Source organism: Vidua macroura, chromosome 29, assembly GCF_024509145.1.
Source record: "Vidua macroura isolate BioBank_ID:100142 chromosome 29, ASM2450914v1, whole genome shotgun sequence".
Classification (NCBI taxonomy): Eukaryota; Metazoa; Chordata; class Aves; order Passeriformes; family Viduidae; genus Vidua; species Vidua macroura.
The window spans coordinates 1,114,201-1,138,883 of NC_071599.1; the positions used below are offsets into that span (position 1 = coordinate 1,114,201).

The 24,683-nt window shown below is 50.5% G+C and overlaps 2 protein-coding genes across 2 annotated transcripts in view; one reads left to right on the plus strand and one right to left on the minus strand.

The window, feature by feature from the left end:
- Positions 1-172, minus strand: part of COPA (COPI coat complex subunit alpha) — a 36,816-nt gene extending 36,644 nt beyond the window's left edge. The window contains 1 exon segment of the mRNA XM_054001277.1: positions 64-172. Within this exon segment, the coding sequence (XP_053857252.1) occupies positions 64-103 (40 nt within the window). The 5' untranslated portion in view covers positions 104-172.
- Positions 173-209: 37 nt separating this feature from the next.
- The window catches only part of NCSTN (nicastrin), a 33,063-nt gene continuing 8,589 nt past the window's right edge, over positions 210-24,683 (plus strand). Inside the window, 14 exon segments of the mRNA XM_054001341.1 lie at positions 210-363; positions 2,151-2,261; positions 3,727-3,821; positions 3,824-3,870; positions 4,795-4,916; positions 7,134-7,279; positions 10,709-10,816; positions 10,818-10,863; positions 14,159-14,268; positions 19,153-19,305; positions 20,581-20,685; positions 21,158-21,235; positions 22,321-22,493; positions 24,574-24,676. Of these exon segments, the coding sequence (XP_053857316.1) occupies positions 231-363; positions 2,151-2,261; positions 3,727-3,821; positions 3,824-3,870; positions 4,795-4,916; positions 7,134-7,279; positions 10,709-10,816; positions 10,818-10,863; positions 14,159-14,268; positions 19,153-19,305; positions 20,581-20,685; positions 21,158-21,235; positions 22,321-22,493; positions 24,574-24,676 (1,530 nt within the window). The 5' untranslated portion in view covers positions 210-230.

Sequence of the window (24,683 nt, forward strand, 5' to 3'; positions counted from 1 at the left end):
TCATACTTCGCCTCCCCCATCCCCTGAATCCCGGTTTTTCCCGGTTTATCCCGGTTTTTTCACCTTTCACCCGCGCGGATTTGGTCTCGAATTTGGTCAACATGGTCCCAGCCCGGCCCGGCCGCAACCCGGAACCTCCACGTCGGCACCGCAGGACCGCCCCGGAAACGGGCGCCGCTTCCATGCGTCACTTCCGCTGCATCGCGGAAGTGGAGCGGCCGCGGGCAGTGATGGCGGCGGGGCCGGGCCGGGGTTCCCCGGGAACGGCTCGGAATTCCCCGGGAACGGGCCGGAATTCCCCGGGAACGGGCCGGAATTCCCTGGGGATGCTCCGCGCGCTGCTCGTGGCCGCGCTGGCGGCGGGTGAGGCCTGAGGGGGAGGGGCAGGGGCGGTTTGGGGGGTCCTGAGGGCAAACCCCGGGAATGGCTCCGTTCCCTTTTCCCGCCCCGTTCCCGACTCTGGAGCCCCTGGAGTCCCAGAAGAACGAACCGGGAAGGGGCTTTTCCTCCTGTGCCCCGGCGCACTCCCGGCTTCCGGAGCTGCTGGGGAAAGGGATTCTGCTCCCGCTTCCAGCGCCATTCCCGCTGCTCCCCGGCCCATTCCCGCTCTTTGATCCCGGTTTCCCGGCCCATTCCCGGTTCCTGATGCCGGTTCCTGATCCCGGTGTTTCCCAGCCCATTCCCAGTTCCTGATCCCGGTGTTTCCCGGCCCATTCCCAGTCCCTGATCCCGGTTCCTGATCCCGGTGTTTCCCGCCCCATTCCCAGTTCCTGGTCCCGGTGTTTCCCAGCCCATTCCCGGTCTTTGATCCCGGTTTCCCAGCCCATTCCCAGTTCCTATCCCGGTTCCCAATTCCGGTCCCTGATCCCAGCCTGATTCCTGATCCTGTTTCCCAGTTCCCGATGCCATTCCCAGTCTCTGATCCCGGTGTTTCCCTGGGCCATTCCCGGTTTCCCATCCCGGTTTCCCAGCCCATTCCCAGTTCCCGTTCCCACTCCCGGTGTTTCCTATTCCCGGTCCCTGATTCTGATGTTTGTTTCCCGTTCCTGCTCCCTGACCCTGGTGTTCCCAGCCCATTCCCGTTCCCGCTCCCCGTTCCCGGTGTTGTTTCCCATTCCTGTTCCCGATCCCGGTGTTGTTTCCCATTCCCGCTAGCCGATCCTGGTGTTGTCTCCCGTTCCCACTCCCCAATCCCAGTGTTGTTTCCCGTTCCCAGTGTTGTTTCCCGTTCCAGATCCCGGTGTTTGGTTCCCGTTCCCGGTGTTTGTTTCCCGTTCCTGCTCCCTGACCCCAGTGTTTGTTTCCCGTTCCCATTCCCAATCCCGGTGTTTGTTTCCCGTTCCCATTCCCGCTCCCCTATCCCGGTGTTTGGTTCCCGTTCCCGTTCCCGCTCCCTGACCGCGGTGTTTGTTTCCTGTTCCCTGACCGCGGTGTTTGTTTCCCGTTCCCGTTCCCGCTCCCTGACCCCAGTGTTTGTTTCCTGTTCCCATTCCTGGTGTTTGTTTCCCGTTCCCATTCCCGTTCCTGCTCCCTGACCCCAGTGTTTGTTTCCTGTTCCCATTCCCGTTCCCTGACCGCGGTGTTTGTTTCCCATTCCTGTTCCTGCTCCCTGACCCCAGTGTTTGTTTCCCGTTCCCATTCCCGATCCCGGTGTTTGTTTCCTGTTCCCATTCCCGCTCCCTGACCGCGGTGTTTGTTTCCCGTTCCTGTTCCCGCTCCCCTATCCCGGTGTTTGTTTCCCATTCCCATTCCCGTTCCCGCTCCCTGACCGCGGTGTTTGTTTCCCGTTCCCATTCCCGCTCCCCTATCCCAGTGTTTGTTTCCCGTTCCCATTCCCGCTCCCTGACCCCAGTGTTTGTTTCCCATTCCCATTCCCGCTCCCCTATCCCGGTGTTTGTTTCCCATTCCCGTTCCCATTCCCGCTCCCTGACCGCGGTGTTTGTTTCCCGTTCCCATTCCCGGTGTTTGTTTCCCATTCCCGCTCCCTGACTGTGGCGTTTGTTTCCCGTTCCCATTCCCGGTGTTTGTTTCCCATTCCCGCTCCCTGACTGTGGCGTTTGTTTCCCGTTCCCATTCCCGGTGTTTGTTTCCCATTCCCGTTCCCGTTCCCGCTCCCTGACCGCGGCGTTTGTGTCGTTTCCCGTGGCCAGCCCCGTGCCCGTGCCGGGGGAACTCGGTGCACCGCAAGATTTACATCCCGCTGAACCACACGGCGCCCTGCGTGCGCCTGCTCAACGCCACGCACCAGATCGGCTGCCAGTGTGAGTGTGGGCTGATTCCTGGGAGCTGGGAATGCTGGGAATTGGGAATCTGGGAAGGCTGGGAATTGGGAATCTGGGAATGCTGGGAATCTGGGAATGCTGGGGGTGTGAGGGGCGCTGTGCCTGTTCAACACCACGCACCAGATCGGCTGCCAGTGTGAGTGTAGGGGTGATTCCTGGGAATTGGGAATGCTGGGAATTGGCAATGCTGGGGGTGTGAGGGGCGCTGTGCCTGTTCAACACCGTGCACCAGATCGGCTGCCCGTGTGAGTGTGGGCTGATTCCTGGGAATTGGGAATGCTGGGAATTTGGGAATTCTGGGAATGCTGGGAATCTGGGAATGCTGGGAATGCTGGGAATTTGGGAATGCTGGGGGTGTGAGGGGCGCTGTGCCTGCTCAACACCACGCACCAGATCAGCTGCCAGTGTGAGTGTGGGGCTGATTCCTGGGAATTGGGAATGCTGGGAATCTGGGAATTTGGGAATGCTGGGAATCTGGGAATTTGAGAATCTGGGAATGCTGGGGGTGTGAGGGGCGCTGTGCCTGTTCAACACCACGCACCAGATTGGCGTGGGAATTTTGGAATTCTGGGAATTTGGGAATTCTGGGAATTTGGGAATGCTCAGGGGTGAGAGAGCCTCCCGGTGATCCTGCCGGTTTGATCCTCTGGATTTGAAGGAATCCCTTGGAATTCTGAGGGGACAAATCCCACATTTCCACCCCTCAGCTCTTCCCCTCAACCCGTCATCCCCCTGCCCTGGTATTCCATGGAAATCCAAGGATTTTTTGGTATGATTCCCTGGATTTCTGAGGGGACAAATCCCACATTTCCACCCCACAGCTCTTCCTTCAATCCCTCATCCTTCTGCCCTGCTTTTCTATGGAAAATCTCTGGATTTGGAGGAATCCCTTGGAATTCTGAGGGGACAAATCCCACATTTCCATCCCTCAGCTCTTCCTTAAATTCCTTAGACTTCCTGCCTTGATATTCCAGGGAATTTAGGGAATTCTGAGGGACAAATCCCACATTCCCACCCCTCAGCTCTCCCCCTCAACCCCTCATCCCCCTGCCTTGGTATTCCATGGAAATCCAGGGATTTTTTTGTGGGATTCCCTGGAATTCTGAGGGGCTGAACCCACATTTCCATCCCTCAGCTCTTCCTTCAATCCCTCATCCCTCTGCCCTGCTTTTCCATGGAAAACCTCTGGATTTGGAGGAATCCCTTGGAATTCTGAGGGGACAAATCCCACATTCCCACCCCTCAGCTCTCCCCCTCAACCCCTCATCCCCCTGCCCTGGTATTCCATGGAAATCCAGGGATTTTTGTGGGATTCCCTGGAATTCTGAGGGACAAATCCCCTATTTCCACCCCACAGTTCTTCCCCTCAACCCCTCATCCCCCTGCCCTGGTATTCCATGGAAATCCAGGGATTTTTTTTGTGGGATTCCCTGGAATTCTGCAGCTCCCGTTTCTCCCCAGCCTCGGCTGAGCGGCAACACGGGCGTGATCCACGTGGTGGAGAAGGAGCAGGACCTGGAATGGGTCCTGGCCAAGGGCCCCCCCACCCCCCCTACATGATCCTGCTGGATGGGAACCTCTTCTCCAGGTGGGATCTTCAGGATGGGAAACGCCAAAATTCGGGATCAAATCCCCCTCCTCCGAGTCCCCACAGCGCCCCGGGCTCGGAGCCTTCCCGGCACCCAGGGATTTACTCCCTGCTAAACTTGCATTTTCCTTCTTTTTTTTAGTGGGATTGGGCTCCCAGATCTGTGTGGTGTTGATCTGTGATTTTAAAATAAACAGGGAAAATAAAACTTGGGATGGGCTTGGGGCTCCTGTCCTTGGGAAAGGCGTGGCTGGAATTTTCCCCCTGTTGATTTTTCCCGCATTTTGGGCCCTCACAAGATAAAAATCCCAAGATTTTTCCTTCACTTCCTTGATTTCATTTTTCCCTAGATAAATCCCAAATTCCAGCCCTGTTTTCCCTTTCCAGGGAGGTTTTGCTGCACCTGAGGTGAATTTCCAGGATTTGTGGCCTTGTTGGTTTTCCACCATTTTGGACCCTCATGAGATAAAAATCCTGGGATTTTTCCTGCATTTCATTGATGTATCCCTGGATTTCACTTTTCTCTGGGTAAATCCCAAATTCCAGCCCCATTTTCATTTTTCCAGGGAGGTTTTGCTGCACCTGAGAGATATTTCCAGGATTTGTGGCCTTGTTGGTTTTCCACCATTTTGGGCTCTCATAAGATAAAAATCCTTGGATTTTCTCTTCATTTCCCTGATTTATCCCTGGATTTCACTTTTCTGTGGATAAATCCCAAATTCCAGCCCCATTTTCCTTTTTCCAGGAAGATTTTCATGCGTCTGAGGTGAATTTCCAGGATTTCCAGCCTTGTTGGTTTTTTACCATTTTGGGCCCTCATGAGATAAAAATCCCGGGATTTTCCCTTAATTTCCCTGATGCATCACTGGATTTCATTTTTCCCTGGATAAATCCCAAATTCCAGCCCCATTTTCCCTTTTCCAGGGAGATTTTGATGCGGTCTGAAGGGAAACTCCCGGGTTTCCGGCCTGGCCGTGGCCGCTGCCTCTCCCCCCCCCCTTCCAAAGGATTTTCCCCGGGATTGAAATGTCCCAACGATGGATTTGGTGAGCAAAATTCCCAACTTTCCCCCCTTTTTCCAATTTACCCCTGGTTTCCCCTGGTTTTGTTATATTTTTTTTCCCCATTTTCACCATTTTTTCCTTTTTTTTTCCCTTTTTTTTTCCCCATTTTTATCCCATTTTTATCTCATTTTCCCCCATGTAGGGCTGTAGTCAGACTCCTATGGACCAAAGTTCTCTCACTGTTTTTCCCATTTTTTATCCCATTTTTCCCCATTTTATCCCATTTTTCCCATTTTCCCCCATTTTAATCCCATTTTTCCCCCGTCCAGGACTCCATTTTATCCTATTTTATCCCATTTTTCACTGTTCTTTTTCTTGTTTTATCCCATTTTTATCCCATTTTTATCCCGTTTTTCACTGTTCTTTCCTTGTTTTAGCTCATTTTTATCCCATTTCCCCCCATTTTTATCCCATTTCCCCCTGTTTTTTATCCCATTTTTCCCCCATCCAGGGCTGTACTCGGACTCCTACGGGCCGCAGTTCTGCCACTGTTTTTCCCCATATTTTATCGCATTTTTATCCCATCTTTCACTGTTTTTTCCTTGTTCTAGCCCATTTTTTGCCATTTCCCCCTCCCATTTTTATCCATTTTTCCCATTTTCCCCCATTTTTATCCCATTTTTTCCCCCATCCAGGGCTGTACTCAGACTCCTACAGGCCGCAGTTCTGCCACTGTTTATCCCATTTTTTCCCCATTTTTCACTGTTCTTTTCTTGTTTTATCCCATTTTTATCCATTTTCCCCCATTTTTTTGCTGTTCTTTCCTTGTTTTAGCCCGTTTTTTGCCATTTTCCCCCATTTTCACCCCGTTTCTCCTGTCCAGGGGCTGTACTCGGACTCCCACAGGCCGCAGTTCTGCCACTGTTTGTCCCATTTGTCCCATTTTTCACTGTTCTTTCCTTGTTTTATCCCATTTTTATCCCATTTTTATCCCATTTCCCCCATTTTTTGCCATTTTCCCCCATTTTTACCCCATTTTTCTCCCCATCCAGGGCTGTACTCGGACTCCTACAGGCTGCAGTTCTGCCACTGTTTATCCCATTTTTTTCCCCATTTTTCACTGTTCTTTCCTTGTTTTATCCCATTTTTATCCCATTTTTTCCCATTTCCCCCCATTTTTTCCCATTTCGCCCCATTTTTACCCCATTTTTCTCCCATCCAGGGTTGTACTCGGACTCCTACAGGCCACAGTTCTGCCACTGTTTGTCCCATTTGTCCCATTTTTCACTGTTCTTTCCTTGTTTTAGCCCCATTTTTATCCCATTTTTTCCCATTTCCCCCCATTTTTATCCCATTTTCACCATTTTTATCCCATTTTCCCCCCATTTTACCCCATTTCTCCCCATCCAGGGCTGTACTCAGACTCCTACAGGCCACAGATTCTGCCACTGTTTGTCCCATTTGTCCATTTTTCACTGTTCTTTCCTTGTTTTAGCCCATTTTTTTTTCCTATTTTTTTCCCATTTCCCCCCCATTTTTTGCCATTTTTCCCCCCATTTTACCCCCCATTTTTCTCCCCGTCCAGGGCTGTACTCGGACTCCTACAGGCCGCAGTTCTGCCACTGTTTGTCCCATTTGTCCCATTTTTCACTGTTCTTTCCTTGTTTTAGCCCATTTTTTTTCCTATTTTTTCCCATTTCCCCCCATTTTTTGCCATTTCCCCCCATTTTTACCCCATTTTTCTCCCCGTCCAGGGCTGTACTCGGACTCCTACGGGCCGCAGTTCTGCCACTGTTTGTCCCATTTGTCCCATTTTTCACTGTTCTTTCTTTGTTTTATCCCATTTTTATCCCATTTTTTCCCATTTCCCCCCATTTTTATCCCATTTTCCCCCCATTTCTCCCCGTCCAGGGCTGTACTCGGACTCCTACAGGCCGCAGTTCTGCCACTGTTTGTCCCATTTGTACCCCATTTTTCACTGTTCTTTCCTTGTTTTATCCCATTTTTATCCCATTTTTCCCATTTCCCCCCTTTTTTTTCCCATTTCCCCCCATTTTTACCCCATTTTTCTCCCCGTCCAGGGCTGTACTCAGACTCCTACAGGCCACAGTTCTGCCACTGTTTGTCACATTTGTCCTATTTTTCACTGTTCTTTCCTTGTTTTAGCCCATTTTTTTCCCATTTTTTGCTGTTCTTTCCTTGTTTTAGCCCATTTTTTGCCATTTCCCCCATTTTTACCCCATTTTTCTCCCCGTCCAGGGCTGTACTCGGACTCCTACGGGCCGCAGTTCGCGCACTGCAACGGCTCCGAGTGGAACCCGGGCGGCTCCGGGCTCTCCCACGAGGATTTCCCCTTCCCCATTTTCCTGCTGCAGGACGCCAACGAGACCCAGCTCATCAAAGAGGTGCTGGGGGAAAACCCCTTCAAAATGCCTTAAAAATCCACTGGGAAGCCATAAAAATCCATTTAAAGTTCGTTACAATCCATTTAAACTCCTTCAAAATCTGTAAAGCTCCCCTTGAAATCCATAAAAATCCGTTGGAAATTCATTTCAGTCCATTAAAACCCCTTCGAAATCCCATAAAAATCCGTTGGAAATCCATAAAAATCTATTGGAAGTCCATTGGAAATGCATAAAAATCCCTTCAAAAATCCGTAAAAATCCATTGGAAATCCATTGGAAATGCATAAATACCCCTTCAAAATCCTTAAAAACCCATTGGAAATCCATAGAAATCCATTGGAAATCCATAAAAATCCATAAAACCCCCCTTCAAAATCCATAAAAATCCATTGGAAATCCATTGAAAATCCATAAAAATCTATTTACAATTCATTATAATCCATAAAAATCTGTAAAAACTTCTTCGAAATCCATAAAAATCCATTGGAAATCCCATAAAAATCCATTGGAAATCCATAAAAATCAATAAAAAGCCATTCAAAATCCATAAAAATTCATTTAAAATCCATTGGAAATCCATAAAAATCCATTGGAAACCCATGAAAATCTTTAAAAACCTTAAAAATGTTTTAAAAACGTGTTAAAAATCCTTTAAAACCAATCCTAAGGAGTCCATGAGAAATTCAACCAAGACCTAAAAATTACAAGGAAAATGCATAAAACACCCCCCCAAAAACCTCCAAAATTATAAAAACGAAGAGAAATATCCCAAAAACTTATAAAAATCCAAAAAAATTCACAAAAATCCCCAAAAAAACCTGCGGAAATTTACAAAAATCCCTAAAAAAGTTCTAAAAAATTCACAAAAATAAAAAAAAAATTGTAAAAATTTACAAGAATCCCTAAATAATTCCAAAAAAATTCCCCAAAAATCCCCCCCAAAAAATCTGCAAAAATTTACAAAAATCCCAAAAAATTCGTTAACAATCCCAAAAAAAATCTGCAAAAATTTTCAAAAATCCCAAAAAATTGTTAAAATTCCCAAAAAATCTGTAAAAATTTACAAAATTGCCTTAAAAATCCCAAAAAATTCACGAAAATCCCCAATAAATTTGCAAAAATTTACAAATATCCAAAAAAAAACCCCAAAATATTTACAAAAATCCTTAAAAAAATCCCTTAAAAAATCCCTTAAAAGTCACAAGAATCCCCAAGAAGTCTGCACAAATATACAAAAATCTCTAAAAATTAAAAAAAATTCTCAAAAATCCCCAAAAAATATGCAAAAATTTACAAAAATCCCAAAATGCCGTGAAAATCCTGCAAAAATTTACAGATATCCCTAAAGAAATCCCAAAAAATTTGCAATAATCTGCAAAAAATCTGTAATTTTACAAAAATCCCTAAAAAGTCCCAAAAAATTCGCAGAAATCCCTAAAAAATCTCTAAAAAAAACCCAAAAAATTCACTAAAAACCCCCAAAAAATCTGCAAAAATTTACAAAAGTGCCTTAAAAAATCCCAAAAAATGGACAAAAACCCCGTAAATTGCCGCAAAGCCCAAAAGCCGTGCGGCCGCGCGGGGCTCCCGTGCCGCGGTTCCCTGTGCTGCAGTTCCCGTGCCGCGGTTCCCGTGCCGAGGCTCCCGTTGCTCCCGTGCCGCGGTTCCCGTGCCGAGGCTCCCGTGGCTCCCGTTGCTCCCGTGCCGAGGCTCTCGTGGCTCCCGTTGCTCCCCGTGCCGAGGCTCTCGTGGCTCCCGTTGCTCCGTGCCGAGGCTCTCGTGGCTCCCGTTGCTCCCGTGCCGAGGCTCTCGTGGCTCCCGTTGCTCCCGTGCCGAGGCTCTCGTGGTTCCCGTTGCTCCCGTGCCGAGGCTCTCGTGGCTCCCGTTGCTCCCGTGCCGAGGCTCCCGTTGCTCCCGTGCTGAGGCTCTCGTGGCTCCCGTTGCTCCCCGTGCCACGGCTCCCGTGCCGAGGCTCTCGTGGCTCCCATGCTGAGGCTCTCGTGGCTCCCGTTGCTCCCGTGCCGAGGCTCTTGTGGCTCCCGTGCTGAGGCTCTCGTGGCTCCCGTTGCTCCCGTGCCGAGGCTCCCGTGCCGCGGTTCCTGTGCCGAGGCTCCCGTTGCTCCCGTGCCGAGGCTCTCGTGGCTCCCGTTGCTCCCGTGCCGAGGCTCTCGTGGTTCCCATTGCTCCCGTGCCGAGGCTCTCGTGGTTCCCGTTGCTCCCGTGCCGAGGCTCTCGTGGTTCCCGTTGCTCCCGTGCCGAGGTTCTCGTGGCTCCCGTTGCTCCCGTGCCGAGGCTCTCGTGGCTCCCGTTGCTCCCGTGCCGAGGCTCTCGTGGCTCCCGTTGCTCCCGTGCCGAGGCTCTCGTGGCTCCCGTTGCTCCCGTGCCGAGGCTCCCGTTGCTCCCGTTGCTCCCGTGCCGAGGCTCCCGTGCCACAGTTCCCGTGCCACAGTTCCCATGCTGCGGTTCCCATGCTGAGGCTCCTGTGCCATGGTTCCCGTGCCGAGGCTCCCGTGCCGCGGTTCCCGTGCCGAGGCTCCCGTGCTGAGGCCTCCCGTGCCACAGTTCCCATGCTGCGGTTCCCGTGCCGAGGCTCCTGTGCCATGGTTCCCGTGCCCACGGTTCCTGTGCCGCGGTTCCCGTGCCAAGGCTCCCGTGCCGAGGCTCCCGTGCCACAGTTCCCGTGCCACAGTTCCCATGCTGCGGTTCCCGTGCTGAGGCTCCTGTGCCATGGTTCCCGTGCCACGGTTCCCGTGCCGCGGTTCCCGTGCCGAGGCTCCCGTGCTGAGGCTCCCGTGCCACAGTTCCCATGCTGCGGTTCCCGTGCCGAGACTCCCGTTGCTCCCGTGCCACGGCTCTCATGCCAAGGCTCTCGTTGCTCCCGTGCCACGGCTCCCGTGCCAAGGCTCTTGTGGCTCCCGTTGTTCCCGTGCCGCGTTTCCTGTGCCGAGGCTCCTGTTGCTCCCCGCGCCGTGGTTCCCATGCCGGGGCTCCCGTTGCTCCCGTGCCGAGGCCCTCGTGGCTCCCGTTGCTCCCGTGCCACGGCTCCTGTGCCGAGGCTCCCGTTGCTTGCATGCCGCGGCTCCCGTGGCTCCCGTTGCTCCCGTGCCGAGGCTCTCGTGGCTCCCGTGGCTCCCATGCCGCGGCTCCCGTGGCTCCCGTGGCTCCCATGCCGTGGCTCCCGTGGCCCCCGTGCCGTGGCTCCCGTGGCCCCCCGTGCCGCGGCTCCCGTGGCTCCCGTGCCGTGGCTCCCGTGGCTCCCATGCCGTGGCTCCCGCGGCTCCCGTGCCGTGGCTCTCGTGGCTCCCATGCCGTGGCTCCTGTTGCTCCCCGTGCCGCGGCTCCCGTGGCTCCCATTGCTCGCATGCCGCGGCTCCCGCGGCTCCCGTGCCGTGGCTCCCCGCGCCGACGCTCCCGCGCTGTTCCCTGCAGTGTTTCCGAGCCCACAACGTCCCCGAGGGCCCGGGCGCGGCGCCGCGGTTCCCGCTGTGCGCCATGCAGCTCCTGGCTCACATGCACGCCGCAGCCAGCACCGTCACCCTGCATGCGCCGCAGCTCGCTGCAGAGCGCCTTCAGCATCAACCCAGGTCTGTCCTGGGGCTGCACTGGGGTGCACTGGGGTGTACTGGGGTGTACTGGGATGTACTGGGGTGTACTGGGGTGTACTGGGATGTACTGGGCTGTACTGGGATGTACTGGCGTGTACTGGGGTGTACTGGGGTGTACTGGGATGTACTGGGATGTACTGGGCTGTACTGGGGTGTACTGGGGTGTACTGGGGCTGTACTGGGATGTACTGGGATGTACTGGGATGTACTGGGCTGTACTGGGATGTACTGGGATGCACTGGGATGTACTGGGATGCACTGGATGTACTGGGATGCACTGGGGTGTACTGGGATGTACTGGGATGTACTGGGGCTGTACTGGGGTGTACTGGGATGTACTGGGCTGTACTGGGATGTACTGGGATGTACTGGGGCTGTACTGGGGTGTACTGGGATGTACTGGGCTGTACTGGGATGTACTGGGGTGTACTGGGATGTACTGGGATGTACTGGGGTGTACTGGGCTGCACTGGGGTGTACTGGGATGTACTGGGCTGTACTGGGGTGTACTGGGATGTACTGGGGTGTACTGGGCTGCACTGGGATGTACTGGGTTGCACTGGATGTACTGGGATGTACTGGGATGTACTGGGCTGTACTGGGGTGTGTACTGGGATGTACTGGGGTGTACTGGGCTGCACTGGGATGTACTGGGCTGTACTGGGATGTACTGGGATGTACTGGGGTGTACTGGGATGTACTGGGCTGCACTGGGATGTACTGGGATGTACTGGGATGTACTGGGCTGTACTGGGGTGTACTGGGCTGTACTGGGATGTACTGGGATGTACTGGGCTGTACTGGGATGTACTGGGCTGTACTGGGATGTACTGGGCTGTACTGGGCTGTACTGGGATGTACTGGGCTGTACTGGGCTGTACTGGGATGTACTGGGCTGTACTGGCTGTACTGGGATGTACTGGGCCTGCAGCATCAGCCCAGGTCAGCAGCCCAAATCCTGCTGCAGAAACACGGGGAAATCGCAGGAGAATCCTGGGGATTTCTTGGGAAAATCCTGGGAGAATCCTTGGGATTTCTTGGGAAATCCTGGGGAAATCCTGGAAACCCCGGGAGGATCCTGGGGAAATCCTGGAAAATCCTGGGAGGATCCTGGAAAATCATGAGAAAATCCCAGGGAAATCCAGGAGGAAATCACAGGGAAATCCAGGGGAAATCCTGGAAAATCCTGGGAGGATCCTGGGGAAATCCTGGGAGGATCCTGGGAAAATCATGAGAAAATCCAGGGAAATCCAGGGGAAATCCTGGGAATTCCAGCATCTGGAGCTCCTGAATCCCACCAATCCCTTTGTGTTTTCCGTGAAAATTCCTGTAGAAATCCCATTTTTCCCATTTTTTCCCGTAAAAATTCCTGTAGAAATCCCTTTTTTCCGTTTTTTTCCCATACAAATTCCTGTGGAAATCCCATTTTTCCACTTTTTTTCCATAAAAATAACTGCAGAAATCCATTTTTCCCCCATTTTTAGCAGGATTTCCCATTTTTCCATGCAGATTTTTCCCTGGAGTTTTCCCATTTTTCCCTGGAATGTTCTCATTGCAGAGACCGTGTGTGCCCCCCTGCTGGATTCAGGAGCTCCCAGAATTCCACCAATCCCTTCGCGTTTTCCATGAAAATTCCCACAGAAATCCCATTTTCCCCGTTAATCCCATTTTCCCGTTTTTTTTCCATAAAAATTCCTGTAGAAATCCCATTTTCCCCCTTTTTTTCCCATAAGAATTCCTGGGGAAATCCCATTTTTCCCTTTTTTTTCCATAAAAATTCCTGCAGAAATCCCATTTTTTCCATTTTTTCCCATAAAAATTCCTGCAGAAATCCCATTTTTCCTGTTTTTTTCCATAAAAATTCCTGTAGAAATCCCATTTTTTCCATTTTTTCCCCATAAAAATTCCTGCAGAAATCCCAATTTTCCTGTTTTTTTCCCATAAAAATTCCTGTAGAAATCCCATTTTCCCCCCATTTTTAACAGGATTTCCCATTTTCCCTGGAGATTTCCCATTTTCCCCTGGAGATTTCCCATTTTCCCCTGGAGATTTCCCATTTTCCATGGAGATTTCCCATTTTTCCCTGGAAGTTTCCCATTTTTCCCTGAAGATTTCCCATTTTTCCCTGGAAGTTTCCCATTTTTCCCTGGAGATTTCCCATTTTCCCTGGAGATTTCCCATTTTCCCCTGAAGATTTCCCGTTTTCCCCCTGGAGATTTCCCATTTTCCATGGAGATTTCCCATTTTTCCCTGGAGATTTCCCGTTTTTTCCCTGGAGATTTCCCATTTTTCCCTGGAATGTTCTCGTTGCAGAGATCGTGTGTGCCCCCCTGCTGGATTCAGGAGCTCCCAGAATCCCACCAATCCCTTTGTGTTTTCCGTGAAAATTCCCACAGAAATCCCATTTTCCTGTTTTTTCCATAAAAATTCCCACAGAAATCCCATTTTTCCCCTTTTTCCCCATAAAAATACCTGCAGAAATCCCATTTTTCCTGTTTTTTCCCATAAAAATTCCTGTAGAAATCCCATTTTTTCCATTTTTTCCATAAAAATTCCTGCAGAAATCCCATTTTCCCCCCTTTTTCCCATAAAAATACCTGCAGAAATCCCAATTTTTCCTGTTTTTTTCCATAAAAAATCTTGCAGAAATCCCATTTTCCCCCCATTTTTAGCAGGAGTTCCCATTTTTCCCTGAAGATTTCCCATTTTCCCCTGGAGATTTCCCATTTTCCCTGAAGATTTCCCATTTTTCCCTGAAGATTTCCCATTTTCCCCTGGAGATTTCCCATTTTTCCCTGGAAGTTTCCCATTTTCCCTGGAGATTTCCCATTTTCCCCTGGAGATTTCCCATTTTCCCTGGAATGTTCTCGTTGCAGAGATCGTGTGTGCCCCCCTGCTGGATTCAGGAGCTCCCAGAATTCCACCAATCCCTTTGTGTTTTCCGTGAAAATTCCCACAGAAATCCCATTTTCCTGTTTTTTCCATAAAAATTCCCACAGAAATCCCATTTTTCCCCTTTTTCCCCATAAAAATACCTACAGAAATCCCATTTTTCCTGTTTTTTCCCATAAAAATACCTGCAGAAATCCCATTTTCCCCCTTTTTCCCATAAAAATACCTGCAGAAATCCCATTTTTTCCTGTTTTTTTCCATAAAAAATCTTGCAGAAATCCCATTTTCCCCCCATTTTTAGCAGGAGTTCCCATTTTTCCCTGGAGATTTCCCATTTTTCCCTGGAGTTTCCCCATTTTTCCCTGCAATGCTCTCCTTGCAGAGATCGTGTGTGACCCCCTGCTGGATTACAACGTCTGGAGCTCCCTGCAGCCCATCAACGCCTCGGGCCGGCTGCCGCCCCAGCAGCGCCTGCTCCTGGCGGCCACCAGGGTGAGTTCCTGGGGGAATCCTGGGGAGAATCCTGGGAAAATCCTGGGAAAAATCCTTGGGAAATCGTGGGGAAATCCTTAGAAAATCCCAGGGAAAATCATTGAAAAATCGTGGGAAAATCGTGGGGAAATTGTGGGAAAAATCATGGGGAAAACCCTGGGGAAATCATGGGGAAAATCCCTGGGGAAATAGTGGGAAAAATCCCGGGGGGAATCATGGAAAAATCATGGGGGAATCATGGGAAAAGTTCCTGGGGAAATTGTGGGGAAATCCTTAGAAAATCCCAGGGAAAATCATTGGAAAATCCTGGGAAAATCGTGGGGAAATTGTGGGAAAATCCTGGGAAAACTGTGGGGAAATTGTGGGGAAAATCCCTGGGGAAATCCCAGGAAAAATCCTGGGAGAAATTGTGGGGAAACCCTTAGAAAATCCCAGGGAAAATCCTGGGAAATCGTGGGGAAATTGTGGGAAAAATCCTGGGGAAATTGTGGGGAAATTGTGGGAAAAATCCTGGGGGAATCATGGAAAAATCATGGGGGAATCATGGGAAAAGTTCCTGGGGAAATTGTGGGGAAATCCTTAGAAAATCCCAGGGAAAATCATTGGAAAAATCGTGGGAAAATCCTGGGGAAATTGTGGGAAAATCCCTGGGGAAATCATGGGGAAATAGTGGGAAAAATCCCTGGGGAAATCCTTAGGAAATCATTAGAAAATCCCAGGGAAAATCCTGGGAAAATCGTGGGGAAATAGTGGGAAAAATCCTGGGAAAATCCCTGAGGAAATCATGGGAAAAATCCCAGGGGGAATCGTGGGGAAATCCTTAGAAAATCCCAGGGAAAATCATTGGAAAAATCGTGGGAAAATCCTGGGGAAATTGTGGGAAAAATCCCTGGTGAAATCGTGGGGAAATTGTGGGAAAATTCTGGGAAAATCATGGGGAAATAGTGGGAAAAATCCCTGGGGAAATTGTGGGAAAATTCTGGGAAAATCATGGGGAAATCATTGGAAAATCCTGGGAAAATCGTGGGGAAATTGTGGGAAAACCCCGGGAAAATCCCTGGGGAAATCGTGGGGAAATCCTTAGAAAATCCCAGGGAAAATCATTGGAAAATCGTGGGGAAATTGTGGGAAAATCCTGGGAAAACTGTGGGGAAATTGTGGGGAAAATCCCTGGGGAAATTGTGGGAAAAATCCTGGGAGAAATTGTGGGGAAACTCTTAGAAAATCCCAGGGAAAATCATTGAAAAATCGTGGGAAAATCCTGGGGAAATTGTGGGAAAACTCCCTGGGGAAACTGTGGGAAAATTCTGGGAAAATCATGGGGAAATAGTGGGGAAAATCCCTGGGGAAATCATAGGGAAATCCTTAGAAAATCCCAGGGAAAATCCTGGAAAAATCCTGGGAAAATCCCTGGGGAAATCCCAGGAAAAATCCTGGGAGAAATTGTGGGGAAACCCTTAGAAAATCCCAGGGAAAATCCTGGGAAAAACGTGGGAAAAATCATGGGGAAATCCCTGGGGAAATTGTGGGAAAAATCCTGGGAGGAATCATGGAAAAATCATGGGGGAATCATGGGAAAAGTTCCTGGGGAAATTGTGGGGAAATCCTTAGAAAATCCCAGGGAAAATCATTGAAAAATCCTGGGAAAATCCTGGGGAAATTGTGGGAAAACTCCCTGGGGAAATTGTAGGAAAATTCTGGGAAAATCATGGGGAAATAGTGGGAAAAATCCCTGGGGAAATCATAGGGAAATCCTTAGAAAATCCCAGGGAAAATCCTGGAAAAATCGTGGGGAAATAGTGGGAAAAATCCTGGGGAAATCCCTGGGGAAATTGTGGGGAAAATCCCGGGGGGAATCATGGGAAAATCATGGTGGAATCATGGGAAAAGTTCCTGGGGAAATTGTGGGGAAATCCCTGGGGAAATCCTGGGAAATCGTGGGGAAATTGTGGGAAAATCCTGGGGAAATTGTGGGAAAACTCCCTGGGGAAATTGTGGGAAAATTCTGGGAAAATCCTGGGGAAATAGTGGGAAAAATCCCTGAGGAAATCCTGGGGAAATCCTTAGAAAATCCCAGGGAAAATCCTGGAAAAATCCTGGGAAAATCGTGGGGAAATAGTGGGAAAAATCCTGGGGAAATCCCTGGGGAAATTGTGGGGAAAATCCCGGGGGGGATCATGGGAAAATCATGGGGAAATCATGGGAAAAGTTCCTGGGGAAATTGTGGGGAAATCCCTGGGGAAATCCTGGGAAATCGTGGGGAAATTGTGGGAAAATCCTGGGGAAATTGTGGGAAAACTCCCTGGGTAAATTGTGGGAAAATTCTGGGAAAATCCTGGGGAAATAGTGGGAAAAATCCCTGAGGAAATCCTGGGGAAATCCTTAGAAAATCCCAGGGAAAATCCTGGAAAAATCCTGGGAAAATCGTGGGGAAATAGTGGGAAAAATCCTGGGGAAATCCCTGGGGAAATTGTGGGGAAAATCCCGGGGGGAATCATGGGGGAATCATGGGAAAAGTTCCTGGGGAAATTGTGGGGAAATCCCTGGGGAAATCGTGGGAAAATCCTGGGGAAATTGTGGGAAAAATCCCTGGGTAAATTGTGGGAAAATTCTGGGAAAATCATGGGGAAATAGTGGGAAAAATCCCTGGGGAAATCATAGGGAAATCCTTAGAAAATCCCAGGGGAAATCATGGAAAAATCCTGGGAAAATCGTGGGGGAATCATGAAAAAATCCCAGGGAAAATCGTGGGAAAAATCCCAGGGGGAATCGTGGGGAAATCTTTAGAAAGTCCCAGGGAAAATCACTGAAAAATCGTGGGAAAATCCTGGGGAAATTGTGGGAAAAATCCCTGGTGAAATCATGGGGAAATTGTGGGAAAATTCTGGGAAAATCATGGGGAAATAGTGAGAAAAATCCCTAGGAAATCGTGGGGAAATTGTGGGAAAATCCTGGGAAAATTCTGGGAAAATCCCTGTGGAAATAGTGGGGAAATCCTTAGAAAATCCCAGGGAAAATAATTGAAAAATTCTGGGAAAATCCTGGGGAAATTGTGGGAAAAATCATGGGGGAATCATGGGAAAAATCCCTGGGGAAGTCGTGGGGAAATCCTTAGAAAATCCCAGGGAAAATCATTGAAAAATTCTGGGAAAATCCTGGGGAAATTGTGGGAAAAATCCTGGGGAAATCGTGGGAAAAATCCCGGGAGGAATCATGGAAAAATCCCTGGGGAAGTCGTGGGGAAATCCTTAGAAAATCCCAGGGAAAATCATTGAAAAATCCTGGGGAAAATTCTGGGGAAATTGTGGGAAAAATTCCTGGGGAAATCATGGGGAAATTGTGGGAAAATTCTGGGAAAATCATGGGGAAATTGTGGGAAAAATCCCTGGGGAAATCCTGGGGAAATCCTTAGAAAATCCCAGGGAAAATCCTGGAAAAATCCCAGGGAAAATCGTGGAGAAATTGTGGGGAAAATCGTGGGGAAATCCCTGGGGAAATCCTGGGAAAAATCCCAGGGGGAATCATGGAAAAGTCATGGGGGAATCATGGGAAAAATCCCTGGGGAAATCCTGGGAAAATCCCTGGGGAAATCCTGGGAAAATCATTGAAAAATCGTGGGGAAAATCCTGGGGAAATAGTGGGAAAAATGCCTAGGAAATCGTGGGGAAAATCCTGGGGAAATCCCAGGGAAAATCCCTGAGGAAATCCTGGGGAAATCCTTAGAAAATCCCAGGGGAAATCATTGAAAAATCCTGGGAAAATCGTGGGGAAATTGTGGGAAAAATCCTGGGGAAATCCCTGGGGAAATTGTGGGGAAAATCCCTGGGGGAATCATGGAAAAATCATGGGGAAATAGTGGGGAAAATCCGTGGGGAAATACTTAGAAAATCGCAGGGAAAATAATTGAAAAATCGTGGGAAAATCCTGGGGAAATTATGGGAAAAATCCCTGGGGAAATCGTGGGAAAAATCCCTGGGAAATCGTGAGGAAATTGTGGGAATATTCTGGGAAAATTCCTGGGGAAATCGTGGGAAAAATCCCAGGGAAAATTGTGGGGGAATAATGGAGGAAATGCTGGAGAAATAATGGAAAATTCTTGGGAAAATCATGGGGAAGTCCCTGGAAAAATCCCAGGGAAAATCGTGGAAAAATCCTTGGAAAAAATCCTGGGAACATCTCTGGGAAAATCGTGGGGAAATCCCAGGTAAATCATGGGAAAATCCCAGAAAAATCATGTGAAAATCCCATGGAAATTGTGTTTTGGGGATGTTCCCTGTCCCATTCCTGGTGTTTTCCAGGTGGCCACCCACTCGTTTCCCAGAACGTTCCCAATTTTTCCCTGTCCCATTCCCATTTTTCCAGAACATTCCCATTTTTCCCCTTTTCCAGGTGGACAGCCCCTCGTTTTCCCTGTTCCCATTCCCATTTTTCCCGTTTTCCCCCTTTTCCAGGTGGACAGCCACTCGTTTTCCCTGTTCCCATTCCCATTTTTCCCGTTTTCCCCTTTTCCAGGTGGACAGCCACTCGTTTTCCCTGTTCCCATTCCCATTTTTCCCGTTTTTTCCCCTTTTCCAGGTGGACAGCCCCTCCTTTTCCCTGTTCCCATTCCCATTTTTCCCGTTTTCCCCCTTTTCCAGGTGGACAGCCCCTCGTTTTCCCTGTTCCCATTCCCATTTTTCCCGTTTTCCCCTTTTCCAGGTGGACAGCCCCTCGTTTTCCCTGTTCCCATTCCCATTTTTCCCGTTTTCCCCCTTTTCCAGGTGGACAGCCACTCGTTTTCCCTGTTCCCATTCCCATTTTTCCCGTTTTTCCCCTTTTCCAGGTGGACAGCCCCTCGTTTTCCCTGTTCCCATTCCCATTTTTCCCGTTTTCCCCCTTTTCCAGGTGGACAGCCACTCGTTTTTCTGGAACGTGGCCCCGGGTGCCGAGGCCGCCGTCGGCTCCTTCGTTTCGCTGCTCGCGGCCGCCCAGGCCCTGCAGGCGGCGCCCGGCGCCCAGAGCCTGCCCAGGAACGTCCTCTTCGTCTTCTTCCAGGGGGTGAGAGCGGGAATTCCCTGGGATCCATCCCGGGATCCAGCCCAGGATCCTCGGGATCCAGCCCCAGATCCTTTGGGATGGGTTTTTCCCGGGTTTTTGGGTGGGACTGGGCTCAGCTCAGCTCCCAGGAACGTCCTCTTCAGGGGGGTGAGAGAGGGAATTCCATGGGATTCTTCCCAGAATTCCATGGGATTCTTCCCAGCATCCATCCCAGGATCCATCCCAGGATCCATCCCAGGATCTTTGGGATCCATCCTGGGATCCAGCCCAGATCCTTGGGATGGGTTTTTCCCGGGTTTTTGGGTAGGATTGGCTCAGTTTCCCTTTCCTTTCCTTTCCTTTCCTTTCCTTTCCTTTCCTTTCCTTTCCTTTCCTTTCCTTTCCTTTCCTTTCCTTTCCTTTCCTTTCCTTTCCTTTCCTTCCCTTCCCTTCCCTTCCCTTCCCTTCCCTTCCCTTCCCTTCCCTTCCCTTCCCTTCCCTTCCCTTTCTTTCCCTTCCCCTTCCCCTTCCCTTCCCTTTCCCTGTGTTTTCTTTTTTTTCTGCTTTTTCTGTTTCTTTCTCTTCTTTTTTTCCTTTGCTTTTCTTTCTTTTTTTGTTCTTCCCCTTTATTTTCTTTCCTTTTCCATTTTTTTCCCTTTCATTCCTTGGTTTTACTTTTTTTTCCCCTTTTCCTTTCCCCTTTCCCTTTCCCCTTTCCCCTTTTCCTTTCCCCACACCAGAATTCCAGGACTTTCCCCTTTCCCTTTTTCCCCTTTCCCTCTCCCCACACTGGCATTCCGGGAATTTCCCCTTTTCCTTTCATTTTCCTTTTCCATTTTCTTCCCCCTTTCCTTTCCCCTTTCCCTTTTTCCCTCCCCGTTTCCTTTCCCCTTTCCTTTTCCCTTTTTCCTTTTCCCCTTTTCCCATTCCCCTTTCCCAGAATTCTGGAAATTTCGCCTTTTCCTTTCCCCTTTTCCTTTCCTTTTCCCTTTTCCCTTTTTCCTTTTTTTTCCCCCCTTTCCTTTCCCCTTTCCCTTTTTCCCTCCCCGTTTCCTTTCCCCTTTCCTTTTCCCTTTTCCCTTTTCCCTTTTCCCTTTTCCCCCTTTTCCCATCCCCCTTTCCTAGAATTCCGGGAATTTCCCCTTTTCTCTTTCCCTTTCTTTTTTCCTTTTCCCTTTCCCCTTTCTCCTTTTTACCTTTTCCCCTTTCCCTTTCCCTCTGCCCAGCCCGGAATTCCGGGAATTTCCCCTTTTCCCTTCCCCCTCCCCACGGCATTCCGGGATTTCCGTTTTCCAGGAGAGCTTCGATTACATCGGCAGCTCTCGCCTGGCGTTCGACATGGAGCAGGAGAAGTTCCCGCTGCGCCTGGAGAACATCGGCGCCTTCCTGGAGCTGGGCCAGGTCCGGAATTCCCTGAGATTCCGGGAATTCTGGCAATTCCCTGAGTTTTCCCTGAATTTCCCTGAGTTTCCCCTGGGATTCCCTGAGTTTTCCCTGAATTTCTCATCCCAGCTGGATTTTCCCTGGAATTCCCACCCTGGGGCTGGGTTTTCCCTGGAATTCCCATTCCAACTCTGATTTTCCTGGAAATCCTACCCAGGGGCTGAATTTTCCCCAGAATTCCCATTCCAACTCTGATTTTCCTGGAAATCCTACCCAGGGGCTGAATTTTCCCCAGAATTCCCATTCCAACTCTGATTTTCCTGGAATTCCCACCCAGGGGCTGAATTTTCCCTGGAATTCTCATGCCAGCCCAGATTTTTCCCTTAATTTCCCATCCCAGCTGGATTTTCCCTGGAATTCCCACCCTGGGGCTGGGTTTTCCCTGGAATTCCCAGCCCTGATTTTCCCGGATTTCCCGGGCTGTTTCCAGGTGTCCCTGCGGAACGACTCCGTGCTCTGGATGCACACGGATCCCGTGTCCCGGCGCAACGAATCCGTGGAATCCCAGGTGAGCCCGGAATCCTGGAATGTTCCCCATCCCAGAGAATCCCTGGGAACGTTCCTCATCCCAAAGAATCCCGGGAATGTTCCAGCATTCCTGGAATTCCTGGAATTCCCAACATTTGCAGAATTCCTAGCATTCCTGGAATTCCTGTCATTCCCTCATTCCCACTATTCTCGCCATCCCCTCATTCCCAACATTCCCATCGTTCCCAACATTCCCGTCATTCCCCTTGTTTTCCAGGTCCACTCGGTGCCGTCATTCCCATCATTCTCATAATTCCCTCATTCCCATCATTCCCCTTGTTTTCCAGGTCCGGTCAGTGCTGTCATTCCCTCATTCCCTTATTCCCATCATTCCCGTCATTCCCCTTGTTTTCCAGGTCCGGTCAGTGCTGTCATTCCCGTCATTCCCTCATTCCCTCATTCCCATCATTCCCGTCATTCCCGTTGTTTCCCAGGTCTGCTCTGTGCTGTCATTCCCTCATCCTCATCATTCCCATCATTCCTTCATTCCCGTCATTTCCATCATTCCTTCATTCCCATCCTTCCCATCATTCCTGTTATTCCCGTTGTTTTCCAGGTCCAGTCCGTGCTGTCATTCCCGTCATTCCCTTATTCCCTCATTCCCACATTCCCGTTGTTTTCCAGGTCCGGTTGGTGCTGGCCGCTCTCCGCGGTTCCGGCTGCGGCATTCCCGTGATTCTTTCATTCCCGTCGTTCCCATTATTCCCATTGTTTCCCAGGTCCGCTCCGTGCTGTCATTCCCTCATTCCCCCATTCCCCCATTCCCGCTGTTTCCCAGGTCCAGTCCATGCTGGCATTCCCTCATTCATTCCCTCATTCCCCCATTCCCGCTGTTTCCCAGGTGCAGTCCGTGCTGGCATTCCCTCATTCCCCCATTCCCGCTGTTTCCCAGGTCCAGTCCGTGCTGGCATTCCCTCATTCCCCCATTCCCGCTGTTTCCCAGGTCCAGTCCGTGCTGGCATTCCCTCATTCCCTCATTCCCCCATTCCCGCTGTTTCCCAGGTCCAGTCCGTGCTGGCATTCCCTCATTCATTCCCTCATTCCCTCATTCCCGCTGTTTCCCAGGTGCAGTCCGTGCTGGCCGCTCTCCGCGGTTCCGGTTCCCTCTCGGGGCTCTCCCTGCGGGAGCCGGGCGAGTCGCGGCCCCTCCCCCCCTCGGCCCTGCAGCGCTTCCTGCGGGCGCGCGGCGACCTGGCGGGCGTGCTGCTGAGCGACCACCAGGGGGCGTTCCGCAACAGGTAACCACTGCTGGGAAAAACGGGAATGAATAACGGGAATAACGGGAATAACGGGACGGGCACGGCTGCTGAGCGACCACCAGGGGGCGTTCCGCAACAGGTAACCACTGCTGGGAAAAACGGGAATGAATAACGGGAATAACGGGAATGCTGGGACGGGCACGGCTGCTGAGCGACCACCAGGGAGCGTTCCGGAACAGGTAACCACGCTGGGAAAAACGGGAATGAATAACGGGAATAACGGGAATAACGGGACGGGCACGGCTGCTGAGCGACCACCAGGGGCCGTTCCGCAACAGGTAACCGCTGCTGGGAAAAACGGGAATGAATAACGGGAATAACGGGAATGCTGGGACGGGCACGGCTGCTGAGCGACCACCAGGGGGCGTTCCGGAACAGGTAATAAGAGGAATTCTGGGAATTAATTCTGGGAATGCCGGGAATGCTGGGACAGGCACGGCTGCTCAGCGACCACCAGGGGGCGTTCCGCAACAGGTAACAATGGGAATTCTGGGAATTAATTCTGGGAATGCTGGGACAGGTACGGTTGCTCAGCAACCACCAGGGGGCGTTCTGGAAGAGGTAACAGCAGGAATGTGGGAATTCTGGGAATTCCAGGAATTCTCGGACAGGTAAAATCTGGGAATGCTGGGACAGGTACAATCTGAGATAGGAGAAGTCTGGGAATTCTTGGAATTCCAGGGCAGGTACAAATCCAGGCATTCCAGGCGTTCCAGCAGGATTTCAGCTTCCTGTGGGAACCCTGTGCTGAAAATCTGGGATTTCCAGCAGGATCTGGAATTCCATCCCAGAAATCTGGGAATTCCAGGATTTCCAGTAGGATCTGGAATCCCATACCAGAAATCCGGGAATTCCGGGATTTCCAGTGGGATCTGGGATCCCATCCCAGAAATCCAGGAATTCCGGGATTTCCAGCAGGATCCCACCTTTCCCATCCCAAAAATCCGGGATTTCCAGCAGGATCTGGAATCCCATCCCGAAAATCCGGGATTTCCAGCTGGATCCGGTCCTTCCCGCGGGAATTCTGGGAATGCTCGGAGAAGCGCGAGGGAATTGCTCGGACAGGCGGGAGAAAATTCCGGCTTTTTTTGGGAGCAGCTCCCTGGCCCGGAGCCGGCGGCGCCGGAGCCGCAGCTGCGCTTCCCGAGGCCGCTCCCGGCGGTTTTTATGGAATTCTTTTCCAGCTGTTTGCTCTCCGTTTCCAGGGGTTTTTTTGGGATCACCCCCCAGTGACCCCGCTCCGGCTTTTCCAGAGGAGTTCTGGGATCCACAGGGGGAATTTGGGAATCCCAAAAGCTCCGAATGGGATCCCTTGGGATCATCCCGGCTTTCCCGGGAATGTGGGAATCCGGAATTCCCCTGGAATTCTGGCCAGGATCAGCCATTGATGGGTGATGAAGCGTTCATTGATAAAACCCCTTGGAATTCCCACCTTTTCCTTGGATTCATTGGGAATTTTCCCCTCCCAGCTCTTGGAATTCATTGATAAAACTCTTTGGAATTCCCATCTTTTCTTTGGATTCTCTGGGAATTTTTTCTGGAAATTCCTTGGATTGCTGGGATTCTTTGGGAATTTTCCCCTCCCAGCCCATGGGCTCCAGAATTCCGAGCACAGCCTGGAAAATCCCTGGAATTCCAATGAGAAAAGCCTCGGGAGAGCAAATTCCGACCTCTCCTGGTTAATCCCAGAAAATCCCTCGGGAGAAGCTCTGGAATTCCAAAGCCTCCTCTTTAATCCCAGAAAATCCCTCGGGAGAAGCTCTGGAATTCCAAAGCCTCCTTTTTAATCCCAGAAAATTCTTTGGGAAAAGCTCTGTAATTCTAACCTTGTTAGTCCCAGAAAATTCCTTGGGAAAAGCTCTGGAATTCCGACTCCTCGTGGCTAATCTGGAAAAATCCCTCAGGAGAAGCTTTGGAATTCCAGCCCTTCCTCGTTATTCCCAGAAAATTCCTTGGGAAAAGCTCTGGAATTCCGACCCCTCTCCGAACGGGCTCCTTTCCCAGCGGGGTTTTCCCTCCGGGCTGGGAATTCCGGACTTTTCCCGGCTTTTGTTCCCAGGTATTTCCAGAGCATTTACGACACGGCCGAGAGCCTGGGGCTGCGCTACCCCGAGGGGCTGAGCCCGGAGCAGCGCCTGGAATTCGTCACCGGCACCGCCAAGGTCCCGG